Here is an 18,725-nt window from a genome sequence, read left to right as displayed (position 1 = left end):
GATGGGGCATCCCCGAGGAAGTACGGTCAGACGGTGGACCTCAATTCACTAGTGCCGAGTTTGCTGACTTCGCACGGCACTACGGGTTCCTCCACACTCTGTCTGACCCGTACTGCCCCCAGGGAAACGGCGCGGCTGAGCGAGGCGTCCAGACGGCGAAGCGAATCATGGCTCAGCCAGACCCGTATCTCGCGCTTCTGACGTACCGGTCAACGCCGCTCGACGTCACAGGATGCACGCCGTCCCAGCTGATCATGGGCCGCCAGCTTCGATCGCGACTACCGACGACTAAGGCCCATCTCGCGCCGCGCTGGCCAGACATGGCTCACATCGCTCGCCGGGCGGACGAAGCCAAGCGCAAGAGCACTGCTGACTTCAACAGGAGGCATGGAGTCAGGCCGCTGCCTGCTCTTCGGCCCGGTGATGTCGTCCTCACCCGCGTGCCAAGAGAGCGCTGCTGGACCGATCCCCAGCAGATCATCGGTCGAGCCGGTGAGCGGACGTATCATGTGCGTAACCGCCGACACCTGCAGCCAGTCGACGTTCCGTACGTGCCGGACACCCGCCGACCGCTCGCCCATAACGGAGACGGTCACGTGCTGAGACAGCTGGAACCAAGCCCCTACATTGACATTGATATATGGCTGGAACTTGACTCCTCAGGTTAAAAGTGTTTCACCAATATTACTGGTACTGCAGAATACCTCCCGTCGACTTAAATAAATCCCGTCGATGTCGATTTCTTCAACAAAAGACATCATATCCTGGCTGATTTCTATTGGTTTTCTATCCAGGGATGACCCGAGGAAAGATATCCGCCAGCTTCGATCGCGACTACCGACGACTAAGGCCCATCTCGCGCCGCGCTGGCCAGACATGGCTCACATCGCTCGCCGGGCGGACGAAGCCAAGCGCAAGAGCACTGCTGACTTCAACAGGAGGCATGGAGTCAGGCCGCTGCCTGCTCTTCGGCCCGGTGATGTCGTCCTCACCCGCCTGCCAGGAGAGCGCTGCTGGACCGATCCCCAGCAGATCATCGGTCGAGCCGGTGAGCGGACGTATCATGTGCGTAACCGCCGACACCTGCAGCCAGTCGACGTTCCGTACGTGCCGGACACCCGCCGACCGCTCGCCCATAACGGAGACGGTCACGTGCTGAGACAGCTGGAACCAAGCCCCTACATTGACATTGATATATGGCTGGAACTTGACTCCTCAGGTTAAAAGTGTTTCACCAATATTACTGGTACTGCAGAATACCTCCCGTCGACTTAAATAAATCCCGTCGATGTCGATTTCTTCAACAAAAGACATCATATCCTGGCTGATTTCTATTGGTTTTCTATCCAGGGATGACCCGAGGAAAGATATAAGGTATCTGTTGTTTATGGACTCCACCTTGATATAATATGTGAAAATCTGACAAAATAGTTACCTCCATGATTGCTCCTCTTCGACTTCTGGCCTAATCTTCTGTTCCGCGGACCACCCCGTCCCACCTCGCGAACCGGCGCCTGCCGGCCACACGTTTCAAATGACCCGCTCCGCCGGTTGGTGCCCTCCGGGCATCACGTGACGGGTCGGGGGCAGTGGCGCACCCAACCACGTCTGTAGGGAGGGTAAATGGACAGGCAGAAGGTTGCAGCTCCGACATAAATATGGTTTATAAATCGGTCAGCGATTGCATAAAGTCCCATCGGGTGTAGAGGAAAACGGTATTGTGGTCACATAGACGTGTAGTTGGAGCAGCTGAAGTTACTGCGAATCGACTGAGATGTGTGTAAGTATATGGATGCGCGATTATTTGCCGTGCCTTAGGCGTGCAATAGTATTTTGTAATGCAAGTACCAAAAAGTGGTAGATTAATAATCGCGGACGGTTCACGCTCTCACATTTATGGGTTATCGATAAACCAAGCGGTGCCTGTCCCGCTGTCGCATGGCCGCCCCCAGCGGGCTCGTAAGTTCCCCAAGGGCAGCTCGATGATCGTCGACGGTTTCCCTGAACCCACTCAGTGGTCTCCGAACGAGCCGCGAGCACTCGTCAGTGGTCTCCAAATGAGCAGCGGCCGCCTACCTGCGGCCACTGCGGGCTCAGCGTCGGTCGATATATTGGTGACCGGTGCTGCGGAGGGGTACGGGTAGGGGAGGGGGTGAGCAGGGCCGTCGTCGAACGGTAGGGTCCAGTCGCCGTCGGTAGGCCGCAGGTGGCGGGCGGGTCCCCTCGCGCTGCCGACTCCGACTCCGACTCCGCTCCCGTCGACGACGATTCCACTCACGTTGGCAGCGACGATACTTGTTGTCGAAGGTGCTCACTGCTCAGTCCAAGGGGGTGGGTTGGAAGAGGACGTTGACTTGTCTGAGAGTTCTCCCGGGAACTGAGGGTGATGTAGCTGACTGCTGTGGTGGTGGAGAGAAGTGACTGTCCCTTCCGAGAGCGGCAGGGAATGCAACAGAGCTACAGGTGGGCTTTGAAGGTGAATTGGGTGATCGGAGAGAATGTTTACTCGTGGATTTAATCATGTAGGGGAGAGTGGTATTTCATGACGGTTGTCGAAAATTACTGAGAGGTAGCATGTGCTAGCCGGGACATTGTTGGCATGCGTGGGTGTCAACTGAAAGGTTATGTGGTAATGTCGGGTACCTTTATCGGAATCGGCACTTAACGTTGGCCGCCGATGCCTGTTGATCAATACGATGATGATGAATGGACCATCGGTGAATCATTATCCATGCGGGGTCGTTGGCCTTCGTGAGCCGTACCATGAAAATAGCGTTCGATGGTGTTTTGTGTCGCCGGTTTTTGCAGAAATGCCACAGTTGTATGCGGGTTGATCGTGTACCAAATATTAGGTCGTTCAATAAGTAACGAACAATCGGCCATAACTTCTTTATTTCTTTATTTAGCACTTTCAAACTTTCACAGATTATAGATCAAATGTTTCTGAATGTAGCCTTTGCCTCAAACCAGTCGCCGCCCGCCTGCACACACTTCTCCCAGCGTTCCGGCCAACGCCGGAATTCCGCCCGGAAAAAACGCGTTTTCCGTCTTTTCACCCAGTTCTTGACAGCGCACCTGACTTCAGCGTCGGTCTCGAAGTGTTCACCACGGAGGCCATCCTTCAGGGGACCAAAGAGGTGAAAATCTGAAGGAGCCAGGTTCGGACTGTAGGGCGGCTGAGGCATGATATTCAGCCCTGTCTCGCGATCTCCTCGCGTGTGGCGTGAGACATGTGCGGACGAGCGTTGTCATGGTGTCATCCTGGTGGGCTTTCTTGAACCTGGGCGGACTATGGACAGCGGGCCGCTACATCACAGTCCTGCAGGAGACTGAGAAAAGCAATCCTGAAGAAGAGGCGCGGCTCGGATGTCAACAACATCACCATACACCATGACAACGCCCGACCGCACTTGTCTCACGCCACGCGCGAGGAGATCGCGTGACAGGGCTGAATATCATGCCCCAGCCGCCCTACAGTCCAGACCTGGCTCCTTCAGATTTTCACCTCTTTGGTCCCCTAAAGGATGGCCTCCATGGTGAACACTTCGAGACCGACGCTGAAGTCATGTGCGCTGTCATGAACTGGGTGAAAAAGACGGAAAACGCGTTTTTCCGAGCGGAATTCCGGCGTTGGCCGGAACGCTGGGAGAAGTGTGTGCAGGCGGGCGGCGACTGGTTTGAGGCAAAGGCTACATTCAGAAATGTCTGATCTATAATCTGTGAAAGTTTGAAAGTGTTAAATAAACAAATAAAGAAGTTATGACCGATTGTTCGTTACTTATTGAACGACCTAATAGTTGCAGCAACACCCACAAGTTTTTCCCAATAAATCACGTTTCTTTGACCGGTCTAGACGTTGCTATTTATCAAAATATTGACGTGAGCGTCATCAGACTGTTTTTGCACATTAGCGTCAACATTCGTACAATATAAATTTTATCAGCAAACGTCATCTTGGCTTTGCACGCCGTAAATGATAAGATATAGTGAAAGAATCACCATATTCCGTTTTTCGTAACCTCTTCTCCATTGCTTTTTATGAAACTCTTCTGCAGACATTAACACCAACTTAGGGTCTGTTTTACTGTGATACTCTCTCCATGGCGGTGACTCTTCCTCCCGCGACCTGTGGCGCGCTTTCTCCATATCTGTGACGCCCCTCCTGTGACTGTGATCTCCCTTCAGGGACTGTGACACTTCCTCCTGTGGTTGTGTCCCACAACCTCCATCCCTGTGATATTTATCTCCTCCCGCGACTGTGATGCTCCCTTCGTAATCATCCCCGCGCGACTGCACGTCTCCACCCCACGGATGCACCCCCCACAGAGCGATGTGTTCTCTCTCCTTGTCTTACTCTCCCTCTCGACCCGTGCAGGCCGGCGCCGCACCATGATTGAGACGATGGACCGGTACGTGACGCTCAGTCAGCTGGGGGACGGCACCTACGGCTCCGTGGTGCTCGGACAGAGACTCGACACAGGCGAAAAAGTCGCCATCAAACGGTGAGAACTGCGCGCCACGGGAGAGGGAGCTTCTGTAATACCTACGCTGAATGTGGCTTTTTGGTGTACATCGGTTGCAGTCGTCATGTATGTATTTCTTCATTGTACTTGATAGGCCTTTCGTCGGAGAAGATCTTTTTGTAGCTGTGGTGCCTGCCTCCTGATGAGTCTTGTAAATTTCCTAATTCAGATTATTTTGTACTCGAATACATTTATGGACAATGTGGACGTTCCCAATATTTTTTTATTATTTATTTTAGCTCAAATCATCAACGATCGATATTTCCTTTCTCGCTTTGTTGGTGTTGGTGGCTTATATTCACGGCTATGTTCAGTTGTTTTATCAATGTCCAGTCCCTGCTGTTTCCCCTCACTCACCAGCACCCTTCCCCCAATCACCGGCTCTGGCTCCCCTACCCCTTCCATTGGTATCGACATTTCCGGCCGTGCAGCTCCTAATGACCACACAGACCCTCCCCTGTCCCTCCGGCGCCCCTCCCCTCCCCCATGAACACATGTCGATCACGCCACCACCCGCGCCCACCCTTCCGTCGTGTCACCGCGGGGCTCTGCACAGCCCCGGGACACGTGCGATGACACGTATCACGTGCCGCGACCCGTGCCGTGTGTCGGGCGCTCCTCGGTGGCGTCGTCCGTCGGGGGCTCGTCACGGTGGGTTGGGTGCGTCCGTCGGGCACTCGTCGGGGGCTCGTCGGTCCGAACAGTGCGTGTCAGGTGTCTGATGAGCGCGCCGCCTCCAATTTCAGCCGCGGGCGGCTCGATTCGAGCCTTGTTTGTTGCGGCGTGCCCCCGGCTGGTTCGAAATGGTGTGTTCGACGGCCGCTGCGGCCGCGATTCCGTCCGCATGGCATAATTATCTGCTGAATTATGCACGGGTGGAGGGCGACACTCGCGGTACGACAGAACAGTGGTCGGAGATTGTGTGGTATTGATGGCGGTTGCGGTAGTGGTGGTCGGCGGATTGGTGTTTTGATGTGTAGGGTTAATTTCAGGATGACATTTTGCTATCCGCTTATATCGAGAACGGTGTGCTCAATACCTGGGAGGCTATAATTATACCTATAGAGGTACTGGATAGATCCTGCTCACCGTGCGTAGCCGTCTAAATGTCAGCTATTAGATGAACATTTGGCTAAATATAGATCACTGCGACATGGGTACTGCGCGTCTAGTATCATTACCCTTTGTATCCCATAGTGCATCACGCTGCCCCATATGGTCGCCATACCATCCGCTAAGCCACCGCACCCACCACAGTCCGGGACTGCACCACGTTTATCACGGTTCCATTGACGAGCATTGAGTGTGGGTGGCCCACGCTATCGGGCTGTGGCCGGCTGCAGTGCCCGCGCTGGGTTATTCCGGCTGTATTGACGTATATCGGACGGGTGAAGGGAGCCAGGGAGGGGAGAGGAGCGGGTATTGACGTCTGTCGGATCGGGGAGGTGCTGAGCTGGGTTGGGTGTCGGGCGTGGGACATTGAACGAATGCAGTTGAACTTAGAACACCGATAAAAGGCACATGTTCAGAGGAAAAATGGATGATGGGTGTTTGGGGGGCGCGACTTTTGGTAAGCATGTAAATCAATCATCGTTGTAAGTTGTCAAGCTGAAGAAAGTCCATCATGATGTACTGGGCTGGCCTGAGATGACTCAGGCTGATTTGATTCAACTCCATCCAACCCAATCTGACCTGATCTTACCTTGTTTAATATGACGTGACCTGGCATGACCCGATCTAACCAACCTTGATTTATTTCTAGGCGCACCTGCACTCCCGACGGCACACTGCACCACTGCACCAGTGATGGCACCAGTCAGTGCCCCGCAGCAGCAGCACGCCAGTGGAGATGCTCTATCCCCTGTCTGCACCACTGGCCCTCACTGGACCGCTGTTGTGTCTGTCACGCACCCACCCTTGCACCTGCACCTTGCACCCTGCACCCTGCACCTTTTACTTGACTTGGGTTGTTCTGACTGCGTGTAATCGATGTCTGGAATAAAGTTCACTTCGACCTCATGCACCTCAAGCTGGCCCCACCTCTATCCTATGGTGACCTACCCTGACCTCAACCTGACATATCTTGACCCTCCCTGAGCCTATCCTGACCCCATCCGTGCCTCCTGACCTGCCGGCAGCGTCCAGTGAAAACCAGTCCCTCTCCTCCCCTCCTCTCCCCTCCCCCACCACTCTCTCCCCTCCTCCCTCCCCCTCTCCCCGTCCCCCACCGTCCAATGAGCACATCGCTGCCGCCGGTGGGGGAGAAACGTCAACGACAGCGTCAGCAACAGCAGCAGCAGGAGCGGGACCCGGGCGGTATGCACCGCTACTCGATCCTCAAGGTGCTCGGGGACGGCACCTATGGCGATGTCAGTCTCGGTCTCAACAAGGAGACGGGCGAAAAGGTCGCCATCAAAAGGTGCGCTAAGCCTCTCGCTTTTCACATCTTGCTCTACCCCCGCTCTAGCCTTTGTCCTCTTCGTGTTAGTCCTTTAATTCGCCCTGGACTTTGCCTATGCCCATTCGTCCGCCCCGTCCCTGTCGGTAAAAGGCGCTAGTGATTCCTTCCAATTGTGTCATAAAACCCCGCACTAGGCCGTGTTATAGGGGTGCCGGTGTATGAGTTTCATGCATAATTCAACGTGATACGACAGCGTGAAATGGGCGTCATCATCTTATATTTGATACCGTGTGTTGCATAAGGACGTGTGGTATGGGATACAAAGTGCCCTCTGATGGTCTGTCATGCTTTTCGCTTGTCTGCATGTGAAGCCAGCATGCCCCGTTGAAAGCCCACTCTAGAGGTACACTGCTGCATGTAAACTGCACACGTTGATTGATTTTCAGGCTGCACCGTTACGACCATCCCCTGGAACCGCTGAGGTTTGATCAATAGAGAAGTTTGGCGACCTTGAATTGGCCGTGTCATCGCGCAGTGGCCATGTGACGGTCGTTAGAGACTGACCTTTGACCGGTGTGTTTCAGGATGAAGCGCAAGTACACCTCCTGGGAGGAGGCTATGAACCTGCGGGAAGTGAAGGTGAGACAGGTTTTTTCTGTGTCTGTCCAAGTACGTTAAAGAAGAGCAAATATGCCTTATCTGTGCATTGTATCTTGCCACTCGGTTACTATGGTAACCTGCTCGCTGCGCCACCGGAGATTCGTTGTGGCTTGTTTGTCAGTTCGTGTGGCCGTCCGGCTGATAGCCGTTATCGCTGATCGTGCACCTCACTCTAACAAGGATGGTTTTATCCGGCCACTTTTTCCGGAACGTAGTTCCGTCGGAGTTGCCGTGTAATTTAGTGTGACCTTGGCATTTCGGAAGCAGTTTTACGGCGATTATGGGTTTTCAATAACCGTGGATGGTGTTCTTGTGATGCCATTTTACTCACGCACGGCTCTTTTCAAGCCGTTATTCTGAAATTCATGGATCCCTTTGACGGCACGCAACTTGGCTCGAAGATGCTCATGATAGTCGATGGAGCTGATGAAACGAACGCTTTATGTTTCGTAATCCATGGCCAGGGTAAAGATCCGCAGATATTGAACAGCTCGGTGTTATCATTTGCCTGTCCCTCGCAACATTATCATTCTAGGACAAAGTTGCGAAATGGTCCAGTAACTAGAGCGCCCTGTCAATCAGCGATGTAGGTTTCATGAGTGCAACTCACAGAATAAGTGCCCGCTAACCTCACCTTCCTCTTTTCCAGTCACTGAAGAAACTGAGCCATGCCAACGTCGTGAAACTGAAGGAGGTGATACGGGAGAACGACACCCTCTACTTTGTGTTCGAGTACATGAAGGAGAACCTCTACCAGCTCATGAAGGAAAGGTGAGTCCGTCAGATAGTAATCTTGGTCAGAGTGATGTACTGTGGTGTGCTGTGATGTCTGCTCAGTAGATACTCAGGGCAATTGATGTGATGCGAGATCATCGACACAATACTGTAAATACTCTGCTTTTGGAGTTGGTTCTGTCCCGACTCGACTGATGTAAAGTGGTTCTGTGGTAGCCGGTGGGAGACATCAATGAGCGTTAGATAGCCATATCACACTGTCTACTCGTATTCTAAAAGATCGCACCATCGCTCACTTTTCTCTCTACCGAACTGCAGTTTTCTAGTTATTCTATGCCCATCAGAACACTTCGGTCTTATTACACCAAATCACCATTCAACTGTAGCTTACCGTTGTGTGCCCTCCTCTCTATCGCTGGATTCTTAGCCAACAGCGGTTACGGGATGGCCACAGGTATGTCTACGCAGTGCTCAATTGCATCGCTCAATGTTCACCGACTGGCCCGGCTTATGGATGTGGTGCTTGTGTTTGCTGGAATAATACGGCATCATCCTGCCTGCATTCATGGACATCAACTACTGTGCGGTGCAGTGCACATAATTGATTTCATATTTATGCCATTCCTTTTACAGCACAACGGACCGAAACATTTTCTGTGTTAATGAATTGCATGTGCATATTTGTACTTCAGTTTGGAGAAGATAGACGTTTTTGCGATAGGTTACCCACTGAATTTGATAACTTTTTGACGGTTTGAAGTTGCGTGATCACCTTTTGTTCCCTTTGTGTGCACGGTTTTCAGGCCGGCTGCTGGAATATCCGTGAATCCAAAATTTTCCGACATAGTGCCTGCTTTTTTCCTGTGCCTTCACACGCACTTCACCTTATGCACTACAGCAATTATAATTGGAAAACATATGATAGTCTGTGGCTCTAATGGTATGCCTGGCCAGACCGCGCTATTGACGACATATGCGCGTTGTCGTCGCAGTCTGTTTGTATTATTTGTTACCTGAATCGGTCATGGTCACATGCATCGTGCATATCCGATGGCTGACAGCCCTGGGTTGTTGCCCCCTCAGCCAATACTAGCCTGGGCAGTAGGCGTGTGTTCGACCTTGTCACTGCCGTTATATCTGCATTACTAATGACCCCAGCCGCGGCACTCGGCTTCTTATAGTACATGACCTTGATGTCATCGCACCGGGGCAATGACTGCGCTTTGGTATCGATTTAATCAGCATTGCTTAGACGAGGGACAAGTGCGGGGTCTGTGTAGCAGTGCTTTGCCAGGAATTGCAGCTTATGGCACTAAGAAAATCTTGCAGACTTATATAACAAACACTGCTTAGGAAAAATCGACTTCCTGATTGGGAATAATCTGCTCAAACCCATGTGTTTGTCTCTTCAGTAGGTATTGTAAAATATATTTCGCCTCATGGTCCACAGTGGGCCATGCAGAGTGCGTGACTCCAATGAATCAGATCTCAGCAGTGCGTACGTTGTTGTTGCTGACTTCTGGGGTGGGGTTAGTGAGTCTCCGTCAACCTTGGGGACACTGCCGTCTGCTGTGGACAGCTTGGGTAGCCCGATATGACCCTGACCGGCACCGACCGTCGTCCGTCGGGTCGATGGGTGACCTTGGTGGTCGGTAATCACCCCCCGTCAACCCGTGCCGCCGTCTGCACCGTGTGGCTCCTAGGGAACGGCGGTGTGGTGGCTACGATGCATCGAGGTGTTGATTTACCCGGGCATCGATGGTTCGCATGCGTGTTTTGCTGTCAAAAGTGACTGATGCTGGGCTTGGCGACGCGGCAAGCGCAATTTTCTTTAGTAGAATCAAGTATAATGCTGACTGGGAGGAACATGGGCATTGGGTATGCGTATGCTAGGGGAGGATGTTTGAATAAATATGGGTCCATCGCCATACACCATATTGCCTGTGACCTTACTCATGATGCATTACCTTATGCCGCACTTCTACAATTTTAGAAATTTGAAGGTGAAATAACCTAACTGACGGTGAACGTGTGCGTCTGACTGACCCCGGTCTGTCCTCAGGGACAAGGTGCTGTCGGAGCCGGTGATCCGTAACATCATGTACCAGGTGCTGCAGGGACTGGCGTTCATGCACAAACACGGCTTCTTCCACCGAGACATGAAGGTTAGGCAGCGCATACCTACGCAGTGCATGGAACTCGACCAGCCTAGTTTGGGATGGGGTCAACCTTTAGGGATAGGATCGGCCCTAGCATGACATTAGTCATATAGGTTTGGAGTAACGCGGATTATTTTGCGTTTGACCTTTTTCATCGAAATAGGCGACCAGTGGACGTCCTTTTGTTTTTCGAAATATGTAGACTGAAAATTTCCCTGGGATGTCGGAATGAAGTGTGAATTATGACCCGAAAGATACCCGTCGTGTGTTAACCATATGGATGCCACGAAGATGAGCAATGGGCTAATGTGTTGCTGAACATAATAACCCACCTTTCTAAATAATGCATGTTTTGAATGCCGAACAACTCGAGTGTTCCATTATGACGAATTACTGCTGTCCCGCAGCCGGAGAACCTGCTCTGTATGGGTCCGGACCTGATCAAAATCGCCGACTTCGGCCTGGCGCGGGAGATCCGCTCCCGTCCGCCCTACACCGACTACGTGTCCACGCGCTGGTGAGTTACACCTCCCTTAGGAGTTATCATACCCCTATCCCATCCGCCCTACACCGACTACGTGTCCACGCGCTGGTGAGTTACACCTCCCTTAGGAGTTGTCATACCCCTATCCCATCCGCCCTACACCGACTACGTGTCCACGCGCTGGTGAGTTACACCTCCCTTAGGAGTTACCGTACCCCTCTCCCGTCCGCCCTATACACGTACGTATCCACGCGCTGGTGAGTGTCCATATACACCTCCCATAGGAGTTATCCTACCCCTCTCCCGTCCGCCCTACACCGACCACGTGTCCACGCGCTGGTGAGTTACACCTCCCTTAGGAGTTACCGTACTCCTCTTCCATCCCTCGTACGCCGACTACGTGTCCATGCGCTGGTGAGTTACACCTCCCATAGGAGTTACCGTACCCCTCTCCCGTCCGCTGTACGCCGACTACGTGTCCACATAGTCGGTGGAAACTATAACATCCATAGGGAGTTATCGTACCCCTCTTCCATCCCTCGTACACCGACTACGTGTCCACGCGCTGGTGAGTTTCCCACAGGCTTCTCCCACGACAATCGTCGTACTCTTTCGCACTTGTCAGTACCCATCAATATTTCCCATCGGAATAGTTGTAGCCTTTTGTGCTGGCGAGTTTCCATCGGAATAGTTGTAGCTCTTATTACACAAACTACTACACAGTACGCAGTGAGGTGCTCGACTAAGTCCAAATAGTGTAACTCCCCGAACCATGCCTAGCCGTATCGAGTGGGCCCTGTTACCAACTCTGAACACACAGGCAAACCAACTGATGTTATCTGATACATCGGAGAACATACGAAATGAGAGTCTAACCACATTAAAAGAACAGATCAGGCCTAGCAAGCACTCTGCGTTTATGAAGCTATTGTCTGGTTACCATGACAACCTGTCAGCCTGTTCACTACGCATTGTCGAGGAGCGTGTCGGGCGGGGTAGGATGGGCGCATGAACACCGCTTGATCCTTAAGTCCAGGCTGCTCATGCTAACTTCTAAACGGTCTCGTCCATTTCGACTGTCCAATGTCCATGCTTGGCGTGCTGGTTGTCTTCTATGACTGCACTAATCAATGGGTGTCGCCGATCGGACCATTGATTAGCGAAGCTGACGTGTCCTGTGGGCCGGGGGAGTCACGTGATAGCCGCCGGTTCAAGGGCAGTGTGCCAGCCGCATGACCCGCTGACCTGGCCCCCTGGGGTCTACAGGAAGGGCAAGGCCCTATATGGGAGGGTAAAAGCAGCTGGTTAGGTGTGGCGGTGTCGGCTTAGTTGATTAGGTGCCTTTGAATAAAACACGAACGTCGTCAGCATTGAGGTATGGTGGTGGTAATTCATGTTGTGGTTATCGTCTTGGCACCCTGGGGCAGTAGCATGTAGCTCGGGTAAGGAATATTCCGCCGTACACTGAGTTAGGGGGATATATTGATGGTTGGATACTTGGGTGGTTTGTCCGGCTAACAACCGCTCCAGGCTGAGCTGCGACAAAGTCGTTAGGCAGCGGCATTAAATTGTAGTGATGGGCCGGTTGTACGGTAGTTTCATGGTAATGATGGTTCAGTGGCTAATAGGCCGGCAAGGAGATTGGCTTCAATTAATAATCTAATTCATTTTTTTTTGTTATTTTATTCATTATTGGCTGTTCTAAAGAAGAGCATGGTACAAGATACTACATAGTTCTTAAGGCGGCCTGTTCCTTCGTAAAGTCCCTTTCCCACATTACCCTTACCACTTATCAGTGAGTTACACATTACCAAGCACCACTTACAAAGAACATGGGTGTCTGGAACATATGGCGAGCACGAAACACCATATCACCTCGAATTGTGCTCTCATGGTCGGATGGCCCAGTGAGTTTGTTCTTCTTCAAAGCTTTGACTCTCGAAGAAGTTTGAGCCCTGTAATGGAAGTGTTTTGCAGGCGACTACTCGTTTGTGAAAGAACACGTGTGAAAGTTTCTTTCCATTTTCGACCGTTTTCAACTTGTGCGTAGTCGAGACATTCCGCTTTGAAATAGTACTGAAAAATTAATCGAACAAGCTGACTTCGCTTGCTTCTCACCTAAATTATTTCAACCAAAGCACACACTGGCTTCCACGCACAGAACCGAGAACATTCTGGTCGTACATACGTGTAGTTCCTGTGGTAAATGTATTCACACGTTCCGCTGGGGATGTGGGCCATCTCGTGATTGGGGTCACGACTCTGGATTGGGGTCGTGTCGTGAGTGCGTGTCCGCTAAGCCCCGTTTCAGCGCCAGAATACACGGGAAAGGCCTTGTCACCGTCGCCCCGGCCCCGATCTACTGAATATGGTCACAGGGGTGGCGGTACATCACGCTGTAACGACCTGGAGCAAAGCCGACAGTGGGCCCATGCATCGCATTCAGCAAAGCATCATTCATTTACGTTAATTTGGAAATGGGTTAGTGTCTCCCCATGGTAAATATTATGACAGCATCGCGTTCGTCGTAACAATTAAAGAAGTTTCACCGCTTCATATGAAGTAGATTAAGTGCTACGTTTGAAATGAATATCGGTTATTACTTCAAGTGCTTCAATTTCTGGCAATCAATCATTTGTGCCTATTCATTTGGAACAATTTATGACTTTGCGTTGGTAACTCCCGGGCTACTGCATTTTGCCTCGGACTGATACGAATGTAATGTTTAGTATTAATCGCCTGAATTGCCAGTGTGGTGTATTGAATGGCTCCTGGTTTACCGAGTCTTTTCTACACATGCTCCCTCTGAGCTCCTACGTCCTCTACATTGCATGCTGTGTCCCTCCAGACGCTCTACCAGCTATATTACTCCTCACCTACTCCCCCTGTACTCCTCCAGATACCACGCTCCGGAGGTACTGCTCCGCTCCACCAGCTACGATACTCCTAGCCTACCACCCACACTCCAGCTACTGGGCGCCGCGGGTACTGTACTCCTCACGTACCCCCCCCCCCCGTACCTTCCGTCAGGTACCGCGCGCCGGAGGTGCTGCTCCGTTCGACCAGCTACAGCAGCCCCATCGACATCTGGGCGGTCGGCTGCATCATGGCCGAGCTCTACACCTACCGGCCGCTGTTCCCCGGCAGCTCGGAGATCGACGAAATCTTCAAAATCTGCTCCGTCCTGGGCACACCAGACAAGGTATGACAGACATGGGGTCGTGAGGCGAAAGTTCAGTCCCATGAATACATTTGGCAGTAGCATTTATTTGCCTACATTTTTGACGCAAGACATGGAATAAAGTTCTTTTAAAAAATCTAGATCTATCATAGCTTCACGAACAGGTTGGCGTACTTGATTGTTCTTTTGAAGATCCATTTATTATAAGAATGTCCACCGGCGACTAGCATTCGTTTGCATACACTCGTAATTATTCATTCATTTGCGTCATTTCTACACACTAGGACGACTTTGTCGCCCATTACGCTGTTTGCCCGTGGCGAGCCTCCCCAGTGAGTTGTCGCTGTCCTGGTGACACCGTTTGACCCGACTTTTGTCGCTCGATGCCGCCCTTCTGTTGACCTCTTTACCTGCACTCAACGGGTGTTATAAACTCACATAACATGGCTGTGTTTGTGCTGGATTGTTGACGTCTGCAGTTGACTTTGTGGAACCGCCCCGTTTCTGGCTGCGAATACCGTAACACAACACATAAAACCCATGACGGCGGCGTGTTACGTTTGCACCCAACTGCCGATTACCTAGAGCGCTGTGAAGTCACCACCTGAAGACGGTGCTGATTTGATCGATACTTTTGCCCAGCTACGGCGAAAAGCTTGTGTCACACCGTACCGTGCTATATTGAACCGTCTGTTACCGTACGGCGTACTGTACCGGCCCCCAGGCATTCCGTGACATAACGTCACATACCTCGCTATGATGTAATATAACGCCCCCCCCCCCCCCTCCTTCCACAGCGCGACTGGCCGGAGGGGTACCAGCTGGCGTCCACCATGAACTTCACGTTCCCACCGTTCAGCCCGGCCTCGCTGGAGAAGCTGATCCCGACCGCCAGTGCTGAGGCCATCACCCTCATCGTCGACATGCTGCGGTGGAACCCGGGCAAACGGCCCACCGCCCAGCAGGCGCTCAGGTGGGCGGGAGGGGCGCACTTAGCCGTGGCTCGTTTGCAGTCACAGGGGTAGACAGAGGGAGGATGAGGGTTGGGCAAGGCTGCTTTGGTCGTTGGGAGAGAGATAATAGGAGGATTGGGGATGGATGGACGAAGAAAGCAGACGAGTTTGTTGTCTCTTCTGGTTTATCTGACCCTTCTCTGACCTAACTTCTCTGGCCTAACTCCAGACTGTCCCATTGTGGCAGGTACCCGTATTTCCAGGTGGGTCAGAAGCTGTTGTTGTCCTCTCCCGGTTTATTCCAACCTTATATGACCTATGCCCTGTCCCGTCCGGACAGGTACCCGTATTTCCAGGTGGGCCAGAAGCTGGGCGGCGGCAGCGGCGCCACCCTGCCCGCCGTCTCCTCCAAGGTCAGCCGCGGTTCGTTCGCCGTCACAGACGCCGTCTCTGCGCGGCGCTTTTCCAAGATGGACGACGAGCCGAAGGAAGAGTGAGTTAAGAGTAGAAGGAGATGAGGGAGGGGTTTGGTAGTGGGCAGGGAAGCTGGATGAGGGAGGGTGTAGTTTGCGTCTGGAAAAGAGCGAAAGATGTGACTGTGACTTCCATAATTGGTACTGGGAAAATTTCTGGTTGGGAGGGATGATGTGTAGTTTCTTCAGCGCTCGATAACTGAGGCTATATTAGATGAGCGTTAAAAATCTAGTCCATATTTTTGGGTAGCTAGAAAGTCATGACTTCAATGGACCGAATAGGGCTACAGAAAAGTCATCTTCTATAGGGCTAGATCGGAGGACTAAAGTAGTCTTATCAGAGGGTAGTTTTCGCTGTGCGAAAGTATTAATTTGATTTATATGTCTGTCCAGCCGATAACACCTCCCCGCTCTCCCCAGGCTGAGCGCGGTGCGTATGAACCCGGCTCTGAGCCGGACGGTGGCGGCGGCGCCGTCAGCTGTGGGCGGCGGCGAGATGGCTGCCCGCTCCAGCTCCCGCACCGTTACCGCCAAACAGGTCTACCTCAACAAGTCGCGCTACGTGGCCGGACAGAACACACGAAACGCGCAGTACGGTAAGTGAGGTGGGGAGGGTGCCACTTCTTTGTCGAAGTTTTATCCTACGGTGATTATCGTCGTGTTGTGTATCTAGCGGCCATGCCGCTGCGTTCTCGACGAATTTCGTCATTGGCGACCTCTGTCGTGTTGGCTGGTGACTGGTGATGAGTGACCCATCCGACAGGTGGTGCGATCGTTAGGTCTCGGTGTTGTGTGGTGTATCGTCTAGCTGCTGTTGCCGACTTCGAATTAGTGACATTGACCGTGTTTTGAACTGACCGCAGACAGTGGGGTTGGCGACACCATTTGTGCTACCACCCTGAAATCGACTCAGATGCATTGCCTGACTAACTTGCGACTCTCTGTCCCTGACTGTCCCCCCAAAGGGAGTGTCGCCGGCACCGAGTCGGGTTTCGCCCTAACTCTAATCTCCCTGAATCTCTCCTCTGCAGGCAGTGTGGCCGGCACGGAGTCGGGTATCGCCCTGACTCTATCCCTGACTCTGACTCCGTCCCTGACTCCTCTGCAGGCAGTGTGGCCGGTACGGAGTCGGGTATCGCTCTCACCGGCCGCGGCTCCTACTACAACAGTCAGGTGTCGATGAGGGCGTCGGGAACTCGGGCCAGCGTGGCCGCCGGATCGACGGGCAGCCTGCACGGGAGGACCGACTGGGCGGCCAAGTGAGTTCGCCGACCCTTGAGCTTACCCACGACCCGACCCGATCCATCAGCTTGTCCATGCCGTTGTCTCTTCCCTTCTCGCCCCGGCCCGACCCTTGCATTTGGTGGATAATCACTCGTTATTGCGATGTTTATCAGCTGGATTGTATTGTTCAACACAGGAGTTCAAGAGGCATGCGTTTGAGATGTTGAGGTTAATCGTCACAGTATTTCCAACGCAACTCACTGGTTGTATTTTGCATGAGGTTTGATGTTTTGACGTTGCAATTGGATGAGACTGGATATCTGTCACTTTGATTCGCATGGTACACCAGAAAATCGGTGTAAGATGATTTTTTGATGCCGTGTGGCGGCTGGGTTTCGGCGATTTTAGCGCCCGTGTTGTCCGTATGCAGTGCCTGATGCGTGCGTGAGATATTGTGATGACACTTGTAACACTTGTTGCCGACACCTTGTGACGCCCCAGGGCTGCGTTCGGCGCCCCGTGACACCCGTGTGCCGTGAGTGACACCCGTGCGACACCCGTGTGACACCCGAGTGACACCCGTGTGACACCCACGCTGACACGGCCCGCTTCTGTTCCGCCGCAAGGTATAACATGTACAGGTCCCAGGTTGGCCAGGGCGGCTCCAACTCCAAGGCGGCTCTGCACGGCCGAACCAACTGGGCCGCAAAGTAAGTCGCTCAGTTTGGGAACCTCTGACCACAACCTGTATGCTTGTCGTGACTAGATTCCTGCATGACAGAACAGCTGAAGCTGTTAGTGTTGTCTCGCGGTCGCGGACGGTCGTCTGTTGTGGTTTCATCAGGTCACGAGCGTGGCCAGTGAGTGTCATGCGATGCCCTTGTTCTTGCCGGTCATCCTGCCAAGCCAACTTCCAGTGTCAACAGTGCATCCTGTGTTTGCGCCTCTCAGCCCGGCTGACCGCCTGTTTGTGCAACTGTTGACTGTTGATAGTCGCTGCTCGATTGTTGACGGTGGCTAAACGACGATGAGTGACCAGACCGTGCTGGCTGCTGGCCGCCCCGCCCTGCTGACTGCTGAGCGCTGCTGTGCCGACACTGACCTTCTGACTCTGTCGCTGACTCTGACTCAGCCGAACTGACCACCGCTAACCACTGTTGTCCTTGACAGGTACCTGAAGTAGCGTCGAGCGTCAGGTCTTCGGCTCTTCAATGTCCGGCCTCCTGACGGCACACCGAGCTCCTCGGCGCAGAGACGTGGCGTTACGTCACACCGTGACGCTGCAACGTCACGTCAGATCACGGACGTCCAACACCTCCGTCCGGTCAGTCAGAGGACCGTGAGCAGAGTGGTGAGCGACGTGGAGCGATTACTAGCGGCCCCCAGCGGCCAAAAAGACAAAGAGACAGAGGCAGAGACTGAGAGACACATAGTTGGCACGTCAGGCGTGAAGTGGTTGGTTTGTTGCGCCGGTGTCTGTATTATGTAAGGATGATAGTACGTGTGATTCAAATTCCGTCCAACGCCAGACGTATGGTCTTAGTTATGAGGCGGGGTTGATATGTAAGGGTGAGATGTGTGTGATTCAAATTCCGTCCAGCGCCTGATTTGCCGTCTCAGTTTTGAGGCGGGGTGTAGAAGACAGCTGCCAGTGCTGTGTGGAGGCGCCACGGGGGTTGCAATTGGACAGGGAGGGTCTCGCCGGTTCTGAGTTTTGAGGGGAGGAGCGAGGACAAAAGTATGGAGCCACGGAGCGCAGAGGATTTGACGATGAGCTTGTTTTTGTTCGTACCGAGCTTAACAACAGACAACGGTTGGTTTCTAGTCATTGACAAGCGGTGACCACCCTCACGGGGATATTCTCATTGTAAATCCTGTCGTCTGGGGCAATGCGTTTGCATGAAAATTGTAATACAATTGTACTCAGTTGTT

General features: G+C 52.7%; 2 protein-coding genes across 9 annotated transcripts in view; one reads left to right on the top strand and one right to left on the bottom strand.

Annotated features, from left to right (window-relative positions):
* LOC122378402 (putative Polycomb group protein ASXL2) overlaps positions 1-581 on the bottom strand; it is a 15,836-nt gene extending 15,255 nt beyond the window's left edge. Inside the window, exon 1 of the mRNA XM_043359418.1 lies at positions 437-581. Coding sequence (XP_043215353.1) covers positions 437-581 — 145 coding nt within the window. The remainder of the gene's footprint in view (positions 1-436) is intronic.
* Positions 1-18,725, top strand: part of LOC122378456 (serine/threonine-protein kinase MAK-like) — a 21,573-nt gene extending 2,848 nt beyond the window's left edge. For 4 of the 8 annotated variants that reach the window (XM_043359544.1, XM_043359548.1, XM_043359552.1 and 1 more), the window contains 13 exons: positions 4,376-4,502; positions 6,662-6,942; positions 7,509-7,563; positions 8,234-8,355; positions 10,382-10,484; positions 10,886-10,995; positions 13,993-14,164; positions 14,941-15,116; positions 15,437-15,589; positions 15,990-16,165; positions 16,678-16,828; positions 17,420-17,503; positions 17,964-18,725. In XM_043359544.1, the coding sequence (XP_043215479.1) occupies positions 6,758-6,942; positions 7,509-7,563; positions 8,234-8,355; positions 10,382-10,484; positions 10,886-10,995; positions 13,993-14,164; positions 14,941-15,116; positions 15,437-15,589; positions 15,990-16,165; positions 16,678-16,828; positions 17,420-17,503; positions 17,964-17,976 (1,500 nt within the window). In that variant the 5' untranslated portion in view covers positions 4,376-4,502; positions 6,662-6,757 and the 3' untranslated portion in view covers positions 17,977-18,725. Of the gene's footprint in view, positions 1-2,312; positions 2,477-4,375; positions 4,503-6,285; positions 6,943-7,508; positions 7,564-8,233; positions 8,356-10,381; positions 10,485-10,885; positions 10,996-13,992; positions 14,165-14,940; positions 15,117-15,436; positions 15,590-15,989; positions 16,166-16,677; positions 16,829-17,419; positions 17,504-17,963 lie in introns of those variants that run through there. The other 4 variants (XM_043359547.1, XM_043359545.1, XM_043359543.1 and 1 more) reach the window with 3 other exon arrangements.

Source organism: Amphibalanus amphitrite, unplaced genomic scaffold (genome assembly GCF_019059575.1).
Source record: "Amphibalanus amphitrite isolate SeventyFive unplaced genomic scaffold, NRLGWU_Aamphi_draft 000059F_arrow, whole genome shotgun sequence".
NCBI classification, from domain to species: domain Eukaryota; kingdom Metazoa; phylum Arthropoda; class Thecostraca; order Balanomorpha; family Balanidae; genus Amphibalanus; species Amphibalanus amphitrite.
This window is presented reverse-complemented; position numbering and strand designations above follow the sequence as displayed.